Source organism: Schistocerca piceifrons, chromosome 1 (assembly GCF_021461385.2).
Source record: "Schistocerca piceifrons isolate TAMUIC-IGC-003096 chromosome 1, iqSchPice1.1, whole genome shotgun sequence".
Classification (NCBI taxonomy): Eukaryota; Metazoa; Arthropoda; class Insecta; order Orthoptera; family Acrididae; genus Schistocerca; species Schistocerca piceifrons.
In genome coordinates this window covers 1,000,072,002-1,000,090,136 of record NC_060138.1, presented here as the reverse complement: position 1 = coordinate 1,000,090,136, position 18,135 = coordinate 1,000,072,002, and the positions used below count along the sequence as shown (strand labels likewise).

The 18,135-nt window shown below is 42.2% G+C and overlaps 1 protein-coding gene across 1 annotated transcript in view; it reads left to right on the top strand.

Moving 5' to 3' along the window:
• Window positions 1–18,135, top strand: part of LOC124777106 (heat shock 70 kDa protein 12A-like) — a 210,236-nt gene that overhangs the window by 119,174 nt on the left and 72,927 nt on the right. The window contains exon 10 of the mRNA XM_047252393.1: window positions 15,332–15,472. Within this exon, the coding sequence (XP_047108349.1) occupies window positions 15,332–15,472 (141 nt within the window). The remainder of the gene's footprint in view (window positions 1–15,331; window positions 15,473–18,135) is intronic.

Sequence of the window (18,135 nt, the reverse complement as noted above, 5' to 3'; positions counted from 1 at the left end):
GTGCCAGACTAGGATGTGAACCCAGGACCTTTGTCTTTCATGGGCAAGTGTTCTACTGACTAAGCTACCCAAGCATGAATCACAACCCATCCTTCTTCCGTTCTTCCAGGAGTGCTAGTCTCACGAGTTTTGCTGGTGAACTTCTGTGAAGTTTGGAAGGTATGAGATGAGGCATAGGCGGAAATAAGGCTGTGAGGACTGGTTGCGAGTCATTCTTAGATAGGTCAGTTGATAGAACACTTGCCCCTGAAAGGCAAAGATCCTGGGTTTGAGTACTGATCTAGCACACAGTTTTAAGGTGCCAGGAAGTTTCAGATCTGTGTAATATCTGAAATTAATAACCCAGACAAAACAATAAATAATATAAAGAAAAGCAGATTCCTGCTCATCATAAAGGTGACATGATGAGCAGCAGACAGGCACAACAAAAAGACACTTACAAATTAGCTTTCAGCCAAAACTTCCTTCAGAAAAAGAAACACACACAGTCACATAAGCAAGCACTCCCCTTGCACACATGATTGCCATCTCTGGCAACTTGTACTGGAATGCATTCCAGTTCGAGCTGCCAGAGATGGCAGTCATGTGAGTGAGGTGTGCTTGCTTGTGTATATGAACATTTTTGTGTGTTTCCTTTTCTGGAGATGACTTTGGCTGTTAGCTAAATCGTAAGTGTCTTTTCGTTGTGCCTATCTGCAACTCAACATGTCATCATTATCTTCCAGACAAAAAGTTAAATTTATATAGACTACATCATAAGGGATACCAGGAGATCATTCAAGGAATGAGAGGACTTTGTTTTTAAGAAAACAGTCAAACAATAAATTATAGTCAAGAAGGAAAACAGCCAAATAATAAATTATAGCCATGAGGTAGACAAAATGTTAACAGCCAGTTCCTGGAAGTAGTTCAGAAGATAGCTGTGGACAGTACAAGGATAAAGCAACAGACTACATGTAAGAAGCTACACTCCTGGAAATGGAAAAAAGAACACATTGACACCGGTGTGTCAGACCCACCATACTTGCTCCGGACACTGCGAGAGGGCTGTACAAGCAATGATCACACGCACGGCACAGCGGACACACCAGGAACCGCGGTGTTGGCCGTCGAATGGCGCTAGCTGCGCAGCATTTGTGCACCGCCGCCGTCAGTGTCAGCCAGTTTGCCGTGGCATACGGAGCTCCATCGCAGTCTTTAACACTGGTAGCATGCCGCGACAGCGTGGACGTGAACCGTATGTGCAGTTGACGGACTTTGAGCGAGGGCGTATAGTGGGCATGCGGGAGGCTGGGTGGACGTACTGCCGAATTGCTCAACACGTGGGGCGTGAGGTCTCCACAGTACATCGATGTTGTCGCCAGTGGTCGGCGGAAGGTGCACATGCCCGTCGACCTGGGACCGGACCGCAGCGACGCACGGATGCATGCCAAGACCGTAGGATCCTACGCAGTGCCGTAGGGGACCGCACCGCCACTTCCCAGCAAATTAGGGACACTGTTGCTCCTAGGGGTATCGGCGAGGACCATTCGCAACCGTCTCCATGAAGTTGGGCTACGGTCCCGCACACCGTTAGGCCGTCTTCCGCTCACGCCCCAACATCGTGCAGCCCGCCTCCAGTGGTGTCGCGACAGGCGTGAATGGAGGGACGAATGGAGACGTCTCGTCTTCAGCGATGAGAGTCGCTTCTGCCTTGGTGCCAATGATGGTCGTATGCGTGTTTGGCGCCGTGCAGGTGAGCGCCACAATCAGGACTGCATACGACCGAGGCACACAGGGCCAACACCCGGCATCATGGTGTGGGGAGCGATCTCCTACACTGGCCGTACACCACTGGTGATCGTCGAGGGGACACTGAATAGTGCACGGTACATCCAAACCGTCATCGAACCCATCGTTCTACCATTCCTAGACCGGCAAGGGAACTTGCTGTTCCAACAGGACAATGCACGTCCGCATGTATCCCGTGCCACCCAACGTGCTCTAGAAGGTGTAAGTCAACTACCCTGGCCAGCAAGATCTCCGGATCTGTCCCCCATTGAGCATGTTTGGGACTGGATGAAGCGTCGTTTCACGCGGTCTGCACGTCCAGCACGAACGCTAGTCCAACTGAGGCGCCAGGTGGAAATGGCATGGCAAGCCGTTCCATAGGACTACATCCAGCATCTCTACGATCGTCTCCATGGGAGAATAGCAGCCTGCATTGCTGCGAAAGGTGGATATACACTGTACTAGCGCCGACATTGTGCATGCTCTGTTGCCTGTGTCTATGTGCCTGTGGTTCTGTCAGTGTGATCATGTGATGTATCTGACCCCAGGAATGTGTCAATAATGTTTCCCCTTCCTGGGACAATGAATTCACGGTGTTCTTATTTCAATTTCCAGGAGTGTATATGGCACTGGAATTGTTTCTTACATGTAGTCTTACATGTGGTCTGTTGCTTTATACTTGTACTGTCCACAAATCAAGAATGCAATTAACTTCCTCAAAAGCAAAAACTCTGACAAAGTTGAGAATGTCTCAGGTGAATTACTAAAATGAATGTTCTTCACATAAGTGTAATGTATTCAGCCACAAATGCAAATTATCACTACCATGTGGTATATTTTCAGACAACCTGAAATGTACTGTTTTTAGGTCCCTCTACAACAAAGATAGTAAGACAGATAATAATAACTTCTGTGCCTCAAACAAAAATGTATTTGTGGAATTTAACAGAATTTTTATTTGTATTTCATAATTTGAAAATAAATCTAAATTCATTTAAATTATTGACTGCAAACAAAAGTTTCAATTTATTGTCTCAGACAGATATTCATTGACACTGTAGATGCATTTATTTTTTTACTTAAAGCTTGAATTTACTTTTTTTTCCAGTTCCTTAATTTGGGATGGAAGTGCTTGCAAAAGCTTTATTCCTAAGTGGTTCACATGATTCTGACATCTGATTTTTGCTACATGGGAAGTGTGTACATCTTTAGAATGCCTTGTATTGTGATTATGGTAGCTAGAGTTGGTTTGAAGAATACAGTGATTTTTATTGATCATTTTCAGGCATTTTAAAATTATATAGATGGTATTGTTAGTATCTTTAGTTGTTTAAGTAAGGGTCTACAGTGTGTTTGTGGTGTGCTACATTGGGTCTGCTGTTGTTCTTGAAAATGTGGATAGTATTTTCTTGAAAATTAATAATTGGTTCTCTGCAAATGTACTGTCACTTAGTTTAGATACAATACAGTACATGCAGGTTTGTACTGCATACAGCCAGACCAAAACAATTAGATTAATGCATTAGGATAAATCAATAAATGAAACAGAATATTAAAATTCTTGGATGTTTATATTAATAATAACCTGAACTGGAAGTCCATATTACACATGTTAAACTCTGAAAACAATCAATTTTTGACAGTATATGGTAATTGGATAGATAAAAAATCTACTCACCAAGCAGTGGCAGAACATGCATATAAAATAAGGTTAAAATTATGCAAGCTTTCAGAGCCAATGGCTCCTTCTTATAACAGAAGGGTTGAAGGGGAAGGAAGAGTGGTGAAGGAAAAGGACTGGAGAGGTCTAGGAAAAGGGGTAGATTTTGAAGAAGTCACCCAGAACTGCATGTCAGGGGAGACTTACCAGATGGGATGGGAAGGAAACACTTTTCCTAGACCTCTCCAATCCTTTTCCTTCACCCCTCTTCCTTCCTCTTCAACCATTCTGCCAGAAGAAAGAGCCACTAGCTTTGAAAGCATGCATAACTATAACCTTATTTTACATATGTGTTCTGCTGCTGCTTGGTGAGTAGATTTTTTTATCCACCAAATTACATGTTAAACTCTGCTACTTTTCATGTTACACATAATATCAGATTTTGGAGATGAAAATGTCATCAAAAGGGACATACTATTCCCAATTTCATTCAGTAACATCTTATGACAATATATTTTGGAGTTTGGTCACTGAGAACAAAAATGTCTGTTGCACAAATGCGTCTAATAAGGATAATATGTGATATCCACTTTATGACCTCTTGTAGACAATCCAGTAAACAACTGGATATACAGACTGTCACTCTTGAATGACATAGCAAAATCTATATGAAATGTTCTCTAGAACACACAAATGCAAAGCTTCATGAATTGTCAATAGTTTAGGGAGGTCAGTTATGGTTCTGATTGATATGTTGCCCATTACATAGTCACACCATATGTGGTGTGGTCTACATATGAATCTTCACATTATGATGTCATACAGCTAATGTCCACAAGCATTCAGTGTAACCAGGATGCTCTCCATACAATTATTGTTATTTTAAGTCTATTCACTTTGCCTTTTTTAAAGTCTATGTATCTGAAAGACAGAGCTGCCAAATAACCATAGGCACAGTTGCAGCAATCAAAGGAGAAACAAAAAGTGTTAGCTTGATCAGTACAAGTAGTAACAGCCAAAATACATTTGGAATTTTTCATTAAAACATGAGAAAACTGTTGAATAAGAAAAATGAGCTTCCTGTATCAAGAGAGGACAGTGAATGATCAAAATGTATTTCTACAGATGTTCTATCCATAACAGAACATCATTTGGAAGTCACAGAAATTGAACAGAAGAACCTATTTGGCCACAGGTTGGCAGCACATTGCTGTAGGCATTATATGAGGGAAAGAGGAGTGGCTATTTACAAAAATAATTTTTCACACTATAGATGTTAATGATTACTGCCATCACCAGCTCCTGGAGTACTGAACTTCAGTATTAGGCTCAAGCACTATACTTCAGTAATAGACTCAGAAACATAAAAGCTAACTGTTCAGACAGTATATAGGGTCCCAAAAGAAAATTTTTAACCTTCATTAAACAATTAGATGGGGTGCTCATAAAATTCAGTTTGATAATCTGTGTACCAAAACACTGTATCCAGCGTATTTAGCTCACTTCAACCGATATAAAAAGTTTTCTTTGTAATGTTGAAAATGAGCTACATCTCAAAAAGCTGGTTTGCATTCCAAATGAATATAAAATGTTTTATGTGGGACAGGCTATTGGAACAGTTGAGAAGAGCTGCTTGAAACATCAAGGACACACCACTGAATCAGCCAAGCAAATCAGCTGTCAATGAGCACTGACTCAAATATAATCATGAAATGAAATGTAATAAGACCAGTATCACGGCGCAGATGCCAGGTTTCTGGGACAGTGTACTTAAGGAATCTATGGAAATAAAGATGACAGAAAAATTACCATCACATCAATCTGAACTGGAAAACACTGAGAGAATCCACATTTTGTTGAATATCGGTGCAAGTTCTGAAAAACAAAATAGTATCAAAGGGCATATTAGGTTCTGGGAATCCAACTCAGCCATTAATAGTGGCTTGGGACCAACAATGGTTCACATACTGGTTGGAATCCAAACAGTGAGTACATATAACAAAAAAACTCGCTACACCTGTAGAAGGTGGGTGGTTGGGTCATTGAAATATTGTGAATAAAATGGAAACAACTTTGTAGAACACCCAGAAGCACACTATTAATCATTTGAGCTGAGAAAACTTGAGAGCTCACAACAAATAGCTAATGCGTAACGTTGAAAACTGAACATATTATAGAAGACTCTTCTCATGTGGGGATTCTTACTTAAACATCAGTACATAAACTCCCTAATATTATTTTTGGTTAACAGAAAGAGTGAGTTTAGGAGGAACACAGCAATTTACAACCCCAATACCAGAAGTAGAAGTAATTCCCACATAGAAGTACGCATCTGTCTGTAGGATTCAGAATAAAGATTCTTGTGAAAAAACCCAAAACAAGTTATTGATGGATATCAGGAAGGAAATAGAAAATCCCCAAAAATATTCAAAAACATCCTAAAAGAATACATTGCTGACTCCTACAGTTTATCAGAATATGTGAACTCATCAATGTAAATTCTGCATAATTCTACATTTGCATTATAGATCCTGACTTTTCCAGTACACAGACACCTGACAGAAGTCTGTGTAAAGATGCACAGTTAGTTAGTTTGAAGTATTAGATAAAAACAGCAACTGAGTAGTCCAGGAGAAGATGCAGTGGCCTATCTCAAAGTGGTTTTTTTTTTTTTTTTTTTTTTTTTTTTTTTTTTTTTTTTTTTTTTTTTTTTTACCATAGCTACTCTATGTAAAGGAATTTAGAAGTAATTACCACAGTTATCACTTAGAGTAGATTAGCACTAGTCATAATTTCTTGTTAGTGCAGTAACATTGGCAGCACTACAAGTGTTTCACTGCACAACCCACATCTCATCTATATCATGATGAAAATTAAAGGGAAACAAATAAATACGAAGGGAAAGTTATGATCTGTATGTAACTGAGGTGCAATTTTTACAGCAAGGGTTGTCAGTTCATCATTTCTGGTACAGGAACAGTGACATGTTACGTTCATGGGTGGGAGCCTTCACAATGATTTAAACAAGTTTGAAAATTTAATGTAAACACTAAAACTTTGGCCCTAGCAGAGGCCCTGGGGAATAATGAATAAAATTAAAAGAGACACAGTGATGGGGCCCCATCATGCATGAAGGAAGAACCAAGAGTGTGTGAGAATTCAATGGAATGGTCCACGTGAGCACTTGGAACTCACATAAAGCAATACCATGTACAGGGTGTTTACATGTGTCACTGCTTGTGGAATTAATGACTGTCTCTCTGCCCTAAGTAATACAGAAGGCCAACTGTGCAGTGGTCCCTGGGGTCCTTCTTGAAGGCATTGGTCTACAAATGAAAGCCCTGGTTCACAAACAGAAGCACTGGTTCACAAACAAGAAGTCTTGTTAACCAAAAAATGGAGAAGCATTCCTGCATATGCTACATCGAGCATTCACTACAAGCACATGCTGAAGGATGCCTGGCTCACACATGGACAGGAATTACAGGAAGAAGCCCAAGACGACAAATTGCGGTAGTGGGGAATAAACATTCCTATTGGAAGGTATCCCCTAAGGCCTTGGTGCTGTGGAGAGCATCTAGTTGTGACTGCAAGGGGGGAGACATCTGCTAGGGCAGACGGTGAGAGGAGGCTATCAGGGTAACAACAGCGAATGCAGCTCCAGAGTGTAAAACACTAGTGCAGATGCCATGGCAGTGAGTGTTCTTGACAGTGGTGTGGGCAGGCAGTGGGTGAGGTCTACAGCGCCTGACAGCTGCCATGTTGACAGGAGCACATAAAGGTATGGTATCCAGTGGGGGAAAACAGCTGGCCACTGCCAACAGCCAGGGTGGAACACCGGTGGTGATGGCATACAACAGTGGTGTGCTGTGCATGGCGGTGGGCAGCAGTCTGGAACATACAACAGTCTACGGACAGAAAGGTGCACTGGACTGCGCAGCCAATGGCACGCCTGATGAGGTGCGATGTGGGTGCACCCGCAGCTTGAGAAAGGAGGTGCTGTGTGGCACAGTGTTGTGTGTGGAGGAGGCATCAGACAGCACTAGGAGCTGAGATGCAGTGCAGTCTCACTGAGCGGGGGTGGGTGTTGGTACTCGGGCAGACAGGACATATATGGCTATGCACTGTGTGGCCACCACATGTTGTGTAGCACACATCAGAGTGCGCAGCCACTGGTGAGTGCTTCTGCTGCTGTTGTTGCTGCTGTCTGCCAGACACCCTAGTAAGGTGCTGCTGTGAAGTCATGGTATGGTGTTAACTCTGGCCTGCTGGAGGTTGTGTTAGCAATTGCAGTTGTGACTATGGTCTGCAAGAGGAATGGTGACTGTGACTTCAGTGGATTACAGTGGTGAGGTTATGGGCTCAGTGTTGGTCACTGCAGGCTCAGTGTTAGACTCTGTGTGCTGAGAAGCTTGAGCAGGAGGTAAAGCAAAGGGTAGTGTGCTGGCTGTGAGTGGGTCCCAGGTGCCAACCAGTATGTTAGGAGTACTGCTGAGGGCAAAATCAGGGGCGGCACCAGTGGTTTCAGGGATAGGGGCTGCATCAGCAGCATCAACAGTGTATGGCCATTGTTGAGGCTGTTTGTGTAAGCTGGCTTTAACTTGTCAATGGATACAAATGAAAGGGCACTGTGGAGATGCACTGAAAATGTTTTGCCATTTTGCTGCAAAATGAGGTCGTCACCTCATTTTACAACAAAATGTATTGTGGGTGTAGCTGTGGCTGGCAGGTACTGATGTGTAATATCACGTGAGTGCATGATGCAAGCTCATGGTGCACAAAAGTCTTATACTCGCTATAGTGCTGTGGAGGCATCAGTTGCAGGAGTATAATACTGGCTTGAAGCTGCTGGATGTAAGCTGGGCACAGGTAACTGGGGGAAGAGGCTGTGGCTTAATAAAATTGGATGGGAGGACTAGGGGCTACCTGTGTACCATATCAGCAGCACATACCTCCAAGTCAGCCTTGGGAGCCACCTGAAAACCTAACAGGACCAGGAGCAGGGAGGTGGACCATTCCCTGATGTAGCAGATAAGAGTGAATTGTAATATACACTGGAGACATTCTACCATTCCATTGACTGCAGGGTGGTAGCTAGTAGTAAAATGGACAATAGTGCTACAAGTCTCAGACACAGTTCTGAATAAACTGGAAGTGAATTGGTACACACAATATGATGTTATGTAGCAGGAGCCACTGAAACCCAAAATCCACGCTTTGATGAATGCCACAGCAACCAGTTTGGCTGAATGTCTGGGATTGGGACAGCTTCTGGCCAGTGCTTAAAAGGATCTGTTATCATGTGACAATAGCAGCAGCTGGCATGAACATGAGAGAACCGGTACCCATCAGGGGGAAATGGGGCAGTGGACATGTTAACATGACAGCCTACTTTACCATACTGACATGGGACACAGGTGCAACAGTTCTGTTGGATGCCAGGCCAGAAGGAAGATTACTGGAAAAGAGCAGAGGACATCCTGGGGCAGTCAAAAGCTGGTTTTGCAGAAGGCAGGGGGAAGGTAGGTGCTGATGAAGTCTTTAGACCCATCTTTATGTGTGGGGTCAGAAATGATTTTGCACCAAATGTGCAGGTCTCTGCCAGAGTCAGTATTTGGGTCCTGAAGTAATTGAGTTAGTACGGTATCAGTGAACAGGGCATATTTGAGGCCTTCACAATTTAATGGAGTGTTGAGGGCACAGGAGTATTTGAGGCAGTCAGCACTCCACCCTGGCATGGAGGAGGCACTTGCAATGTTTCACTACTTCCCAGTTACTTTTAATTTGGACTATTGCAAATATAACATGGCAAAAAGTCAGTGCCAGTTAACATCCATCTTAATTATAACTGAATAGAACTGAGTGTTAAAACTGGCCATCACAAAATTTTCTACCAATATTTTAAATTTTCTTCCTCATACTTAACCTAGTTAAAAATTGCACATACCATGCACACAGAATATGTACATTCATGCCCACATAAGACAGTCATTAAGTGATAATAATATAAAGTATAATAAACATCAAAAAGTGTTACATTCAGTCCATTGATTATGGCACTCTACTCACTCAATACAATGAAATGGTCCATCTGGCACACACAAGTCCTCAGTTGTCTCCCCTGCATAAGTAGTATTGTGTTGGTAGCTTCTTCACCAATGAATTTCAGCCCAGTACCCTGTCAATTGTTCCAAGAATGTGAACCACAACCAATGACTTTGTCATTAGTATCTGATGCACACATCAATCCACTGGCACAGATATATAGAAACCTCTTTTGCCCTAGCCAGACATTTCTTAAACAGTGTTACTAGTACAGGGAATACTATAAACTAAAGACTTAACAAATTGGATCTCTTTAACCACACAGGTAGAGTGTAAATTCCCTTCAAATGAACAAATAAGTAAGTCTTCCCAATGAAGCTACATTTACCCATGAAATCCTCCTACAAAATAATTCATACATAACTTCAACCTCACCCAGTTTAGCAAAGGTAGCAAAATAAATGTGAGATTGCTAGTTATTTTCCTACCTGTAGAAGAAATTGGCACTTCTATATTTCTGAAACTAATAAATATATACAATGAATTTTGTTGTTTGCTGAGCAGGAAACTCAAAACTTTTTTTTTCACATCTTTTCATAGATGTTCAATACGACCCCCCCCCCCCCCCCCCCTGAGATGCATGACATATGTTGATGCAGCATTCAAATTGTTCCTATGCTGCAGCGAGTATGTCTTGATTTACAGCTTCTACATCTGCTGTTATGTATGTCTCAGTTCATTCATTGTTGTTGGTTACAGAGGCACATAAACAGAACCTTTTATAGACCCCCCCCCCCCCCCCCCACAAGAAATAAACACATACAGTCAGGTCCAGTGACCTTAGAGGCCAGTAATGTAAGGCTGAATCATTTGGTCCAGTGCAAGCGATCCCTCGTTCAGTAATCCTTTGATTTAAAAATTTCTGCACTGCCAGTGTGGCAGTGCCCCATCCTGTTGGCAAATGAAGTCATTTGAATCAGTCTCCATGTATGGGAAAAGAAAGTTCTCAAGGATATCTAGATAGGTGATAGACAAAACTGTCATTGTTACAAATATCCTCTACTATTGGTTCTTGTATAATAACTTCCTATCCTTAGTCTGTGTCATCCAAACAACAATTTCCATTTTTCACATCCATACTGACCAATCTTGGAGCAACAACACACTGGTATGCTGCACTGCCAACACATCACCCCGCATGTCAAAACAGCTGTGTGCATACCATGAGAAGCCAATGAAGACATGTTCTTGTGCAGGTGTGACTCTGCTTCTGCATGGTACACTGGCACCACTGACTCCATGTATGCGAGTAGACTAAGACTGCCTGGATTCAAAGATGATGGAGTTGTGCCATGTTTTTCATGTTTAAATACCTTAGTTTATTAACCCAAACTGCTTCGATCCTGGTCGTGGGGCCAATTTTGAACTAGCCAGTTAGTACCAAAGCTAGTTTACTCCCCTTCAGATATAATTTCACCATTCCACATTCACTCCACACTTGATGATGATATTGAAGATGTTTAATTTAAACTCAAAATATTTATTGATCACAATTCTTTAACACAGAGTTAGCACCAAATTATACAGCAACTTTGAGAAACATTACTTTCCAATTGTCCTTGCCATCTATGTACTTCAGCTCCATTCCTTCCTTGTAAGAACCTCCTGAAGACTATGATAACAATATGGAAGTGTACTCACAGTGATTTTACAAAAAGCATCATAGTTAATATATGCAAAGATTATTATTTGGGAGAGGGGGGGTGGATGAGGGGGGGGGCACTTACAATGATTTAAGAGGCCGTATTTTTAAGGAAGCAGTGAAGAAAATTAGTTATATCTAGGATTCTGCAAAGATGCTTATATGCCATGAGATGTGGAATTTCAGAGATAGTGCAGACTTGCTTGGGCAGTGGTTCTGAGCCAGAACCATAAATGGTGCTCCCTAAGAATTCAGCTTTGGTTACCCTGAGAATGCATTGTTCTAGGTTGAGAATTACCCTTCCTTTTTCCAATTAGGTGGAAATTTCCCTGAAGTGCTCACGGTGTTTGGCCATGCCTCGAGAGAAAATAAGAATATTGTCCAAGCACCAGGGAGGACATTGACTAAGAAATGTTGTCAGCCCTGTACAGCATTATAAAGGGCAAAGATCATGAAGAGGTTTTCAAAGAGGCCAAAAGATGTGATGATAGCCGTTTTATCAATGTAGTATTGTGCTATCATTGTGTGTCTGAAAGCTTTTGTGCAGTCTTTCTTAGTAATGACAGCAGAGGCAGAAATTTTGTCACTCTAGCTATGCAAGAGTGGGTTCAGACAATGGTCTGGAACAATTCTTGCATTGAGCCTCTGATAATCACGACAACTATGCTAAATCCTATCCTTCTTAGGTGCTAAATGAAGTGTGGAGGACCAGCACCAGTGAAGGGCTTGGTTTCTGTCTGTGTAAACCTGTTCTTGTCCAGCAGTAGAGCATGGGTGTGGCAGTGAATTGATGGGCCTGAAGTGGTTGAAGTTTATTGCATCATATCATAGTGCGCCTTGCAGTGGATGCTAGGAGGGGGACAAGAGGGGGTGAGGAGCAAGCATTGGGAAAAGAAATTGGTGAAAGTGCTGGATTAAAGCCCATCGCTGACTGCATTTTGGTGTCAAGAGCATGGCGGCCAACAGTTGGTGGCATCACTGCCAAAGCGCTTGTGATACCAGCACATGTACTTGGCATCAGGTGGTTTCTCCAGCCTCTTGGGTGGTTTGGTGGGGAGTTATTAATGTGCCTGCATGGGCGTGCATGTTGGTAGTTGTCCTTGGGCTGTATAGAGCTGGGGCAAATGTGCTAGGTCTAACTGCGTGCCCTTGGACACAGGCTATGGGGGCTCCACTACAAGCTGCAGCACTTCAGGGAAGCTGGGTGTCTTATTGCCACAGTGCGAGAGAGGGTCAGAGTCGAGTGTGGGGGATAAGGCATCCAGACAGCAGTTGTGGCCAGTAACATAGAGAGTTAAACACCTGATCAGGTAGAATGATGACAGTGTCAATATCCCTACAGACTGCGGCAGGAAAGTGAGAATTCCACTTCTGGAATAAAAGCATGTCCAGTAAGACATGGGTTAGGGCTAGGGGATAAGGGTGTTGCAGGAGCTGGGTAGGGCTCATCTCAGAACACTTCTACGAAGAAAGTAGCACCTGGGAGCACTGCATTTCTGATGATACCAATCGCATGATTAGATGGTGGTGGTGGTTAGTGTTTAACGTCCCGTCGACAATGAGGTCGTTAGAGATGGAGCACAAGCTCGGGTTAGGGAAGGATTGGGAAGGAAATCAGCCATGCCCTTGCAAAGGAACCATCCCGGCATTTGCCTGAAACGATTTAGGGAAATCACGGAAAACCTAAATCAGGATGGCTGGAGACAGGATTGAACCGTCGTCCTCCCGAATGCGAGTCGAGTGTGCTAATCACTGCGCCACCTCGCTCGGTGCACGATTAGGCATTCTTTTAATTTACAGTTGTTGTTGAACTGCAGAAGGTTGGTGATGATGTCGAGAGCCTCAGTCATGACAGCATGCTTGAGCACAGCAACAATAAGGGTGAACTTTGTTGTGTTGCTCATAATTCTGGACCCAGCAAAGATTGCCTCTGAGGAGGGAAATCATGGGCACGGGTCACAGGTGTCAAATGTACAGATGTGGGTGGAGGGTCTGTTCGACTGATGGTTTGGTGGTGGGACCAGTACCTGAGGCACACCAGCGTTCAAGAGTTGTACAAACTGGGTGAGGGACTGATTTAAACTGTCTGCCTGTGCCAGTGGTTTTAACAGGACAGGTGCAGGGGCCTGACTGGATAAAACAGTCTCTGCCATGAACAACATTTAAGGGGTGTGCTAGGTGGGACTGCTTCCCGACATAGACTGCATCTCAGGCATGAGTGCAGGATGAATTCAGCCCAGGGGGTGGGGGGAAGATGTACACTTTACACACAAGAGAGTGCAGGTGTGGTGTGAAAACAGTGACCAAACACCAACATGGAACTTGTGAAGTGACAAGGAAGTGCATGTGTGGTAGCCTGACAGGGAAGGTGTGCTGCATGGAGCATGTAGGGAACAGGGGTGATAGAAGAAGATCCTTGAAGTCAGGGTCACCAGTGTGGTAATGCTGGCAGTGCCATAAGTGTTTTGCTGCACAACACAACATATCACAGCTACTGAGCAATGAAAATTAAGGGGGTCAAAAGGCGAAGGCAGGAAACAACATGGAACACGTTTTCCAGTGAAGCAACAAAAAGGTTTGTGGATGATTTTATTTAGATAGACAAACTACTACGTATTGTTTAAAAAAAAGATAAAGGGAAAGATATGATCTGTACACAAACAATTGAGGTGTGATTTGCACAGCAGTTCATCAGTTCCTGTACAGAAACATACATAAAAGAAGTTCGTAGGTGGGAGCCTTCACTCAGATTTACACAAGTTCAAAAATACTAAAATTTCGTCCCAGCAGAGGCCATGGTAAATGGTGAATAAAAATAAAAGAGGCTCAGTGGTGAGACAATGTAGCACATGAAGGAAGATCCAAACCTTTGTGAAAATTGAACAGAATGATACATGAGGACACTCAGTGCTGACACAAAGCAGTACAATGTACAGAGTGTAAAACATTTCTGAGTCTCATACTGTGTTTTAATAAAACATTGGTTTGTCCAGTATAGGTCTTTACATTATGGCATGGTACAATACTCTGAAAACTTTTATGTTAACTGACTCTGGCCACAGAAGCCTACACAACTATATACACAAGGTGTTTACAATTGTCATTGCATGTGGAATTATGGCCAGCTATCTGTCCTAAGCAATGCACAAGGCCAACTCGCCAGATTAGTTGTGAAATAACCATCAAACAACAACCCTTGTGTCCTCATTGAAGGCTCTGGTCCACAAACGAAATCTCTGAAGCAAAAGCACTAGTTCACAAACAAAAGATGGAGCATTCATTAATATGCTGCATTGACCATTTACTACTTGCACTTAAGGATGCCTGCCTTCCATGCTGACAGGAATTTTGGATAGAAGCCCCAGTAGGCAGATTGCAATAGTGGGGGGGGGGGGGGGGGGGGGGAGATATTCCTGTCAGTAGGTGTCCACTATGGAGAGGGTGCTTTGGAGAGTATCTAGGTGTGATTGCAGGGGGAGAGTCATCTGCTGGAGCAGACTGTGGGATGCGTGTATTTTTAGAATTTAGGGAGGTGCCACAGTAGTAACCAGCAGTGGTCGCATCAGCCTGATAGTGTATAACTTGACGCAGTGTATGGATTGATGAGCAGAGCTTAACAGGATATCTCATACCTCTTTACTTTGTTATCAAAAATCAATCACAGTTTATGTATACTATCATTCACTCCACCTTAGTGTGGCACAGAAATCTTTGCCCACCTATGTACACAGTGATGTACAGTTTTAATAGATAATTAAATTAACTTTGAATGCAAACTGAAATCACACTTGCTTGACAATCCTTCTGATACGCAGAAGGATTTCTGAATGTGTAATAATATACTCTGCATGTGTGTGTGTGTGTGTGTGTGTGTGTGTGTGTGTGTGTGTGTGTGTGTCTGTGTCAGAGAGAGAGAGAGAGAGAGAGAGAACATTGAAGTATTAATCAAAAAGAAAAAATGTGGTTTAAGACAATATTGTAAATGGTCAGCACATTTCCACATATTTATAATTATCAAACTTACTTGTTCTACATCATTGCCTGAGATTGTAATTAGCATCTGTGACAGGCACAAGTGACAAAACTGCAAATAACATGGTATTTGTTATCAGCTAGATATTAGTGGTTAATTGTCAGTTTCTTTTTACTTACAGTACATTCAAGATGTATTTGACAAGTCAACTGTGAGTGAAATAAAATATTTATTTCTTGTTGGAGGATTTGCTGAATCACCAATTTTGCAGAACGAAGTGCAACAGTCTTTTGGAAGCAAAGTTCATATCATCATACCTCAGGTATGTAAACATGAGAAGTAAAAACAATGGAATGAGTAGAGGTAGCCAGTCATGATAGAAAGGGAGCATTCACTGAGAGATAGATGTACAAACAAGATCTTATAAGCACTTCATACCAGTAAAAAAAAAAGTAATTCATTTGAACTATCATTGGCAACACTCAGTTGGTTCACAGCTTCTAATATTTGAAATTTTAAGGTGCATCAAAGCAGCATACTTATGTTGTCTTCATTTCATCATTTATTCTTCTTATTATTTTAATTGTGCCACTGCTTTTCTCAAAGTGTTTTAGCTGATCTGTTTTGTCACTACAATTAATTATTGTAGACGTGGCTTCAACATTTTCTTCGTGAAGTTTTGAGGGAATTTAGGGACTAGAAGGAGCAAGCCCTGCATTTTACAAACCCTGTCAAAACTAAAGTCACTGTACCTCTGATATTTTGTGCTTTATACTGTACACTGAGGTGGCAAAAGTCATGGGATAGCAATATGCATGTATACAGATGCCGGTAAGTGTCATGTATACAAGGTATAAATGGGCAGTGCATTGGCAGAGCTGCCATTTTTACTCAGATGATACATGTGAAAAGGTTTCCAGTATGATTATGACTGCACAATGGAAATTAACAGACTCTGAATGTGTAGAGGTAGTTGGAGCTAGATGCATGGGGCGTTCAGTTTCGGGGATCATTAGGGAATTCAGCATTCCACACCCACGGTGTCAAGAGTGTGCTGAGAATACCAAATTTCAAGGCATTACCTCTCTCTGCGGACAACACAGTGGTCAACAGCCTTCACTTAATGACCGAGAGCAGCAACCTTGGCGTAGAGTTGTCAGTGCTAACAGACCAGCAACACAAAGTGAAATAATTGCAGAAATCAGTGTGGGACATATGAAAAACTTATCCATTAGGAAGTACAGTGAAACTTGGCATTAATGGACTATTGGACTATGGCATCACCTGGGGCACCTCTTCTTGGCTTGTGACCATATTAGTTGGACCCTAGACAACTGGAAAACCATGGTGTGGTCAGATGAGTGCCAGTTTCAGTTTGTAAGAGCTGATGACGTGTTCCAGTGTGACGTAGACCCCACAACATCAGGGACCCAACTTGTCAACAAAACACTGTGCAAGCTGGTGGTGGCGCCATAGTGGTGTGTGATGTCTTTAGAAGGACTGGATTGGGTCCTCTGGTCCAACTAAACTGATCATTGACTGGAAATTCAGCTACTTGGAGACCATTTACAGCCCTTCATGGACTTCGTGTTCCCAAACAACAATGGAAAGCTTATAGATGACAATGTGCCAAGCCACCAGGCCACAACTGTTCATGATTGGTTTGAAGAACAGTCTGGACAACTTGAGTGAATGATTTGGCCATCCAGATTGCTGAACATGAATCCCATCGAACATTTGTGGGCCATAATTGAGAGGTCAGTTCATGCACAAAATCCTGCACTGGCAACATTTTCACAATTTTGGATGGCTGTAGATGCAATATGGCTCAGTATTTCTTCATGGGACTTCCAACAACTTGTTGTGTCCATGTCATGTCGAGTTGCAGCAAGATGCCATGGAGGAGGAGGTCCATCAAGATACTAGGAGGTATCCTATGGCTTTTGTCACATCTGTGTATATCTGCAAAGTACATCACACAAACTGAATGAGTCAAAGTATAATAACTGGAGACACAATCGCTAATGTACTCCACACATTTTTCTTTTCCTTTGTTAACTCATCCAGAAGTAGGCTCATTGTCAAACTGGATGCATGAAGATGGAAGATGCTGAGTAGGAGGTTATTAAGAGAAAGGTGAATAAAACTAAGTTTCAGTGAGTTGGCTTGTGGGAAGTTAGAAAGTTTAAATTATTGGGCAAATAGAAACTGAAGAGGTAGGTAGGTTATCTAACATTACTTGCAATATAAAATTATGAGACAGAACTGCTTCCCAGTACTTCTTGAGGCAAAATATTGAGATCAGCCAATAGACACATATAAAAGTACACAAAACTATACTAGCTTTCAGAAGTATTAGTTCCTTCTTTGATAAAGAAAGAATGGTCAGTTGGCAAAGGTTAAGAAGGCAGAGCAGGTCACTCAGATCCTGGGATGAGAGGGACCCTCTTGTTTTGAGGAAGAGGACACCCATCACCTGCACAACAGATGGATCCCTCATATCCCTGTGTTTATGTAAACTAGGAAGTGTATCACGAGATCACTGGCTGCTGGCGTAATGTGGAGGAATACACGCAGACAAATCTACAGCAAAAATGTATATTAAAATTAGGAAACTGAATAAACATTTCCTTGTCACAGGCTTTGGGTGCTGTTCAAGAGGTACTATGTTTTTATTTTTGTTTATTGTGAAGCTTTTTTGTTTCTGTATGAAAATATTTCTGTTGGCTTTCTGCTTGGTGCACATGTGTGAATCAGCATCCTAAGTTGTGTTGAAAGCAAGACCAATAACGGTACTGAAAAGAAAGAAGAAAAGAATGTACAGTTCAGTGTAAAACTGAATATTGGACATTTGATATTTAGTGCTAATTCATTTAAAAATAGTGTACCTTCAGTTTATGTAAATTGTGCTTCTTAGTGTATCATGTAGTAGGACATATTGTATTGTATATTTATTGGTCCTGTGAATCATACACTGTACAGTGG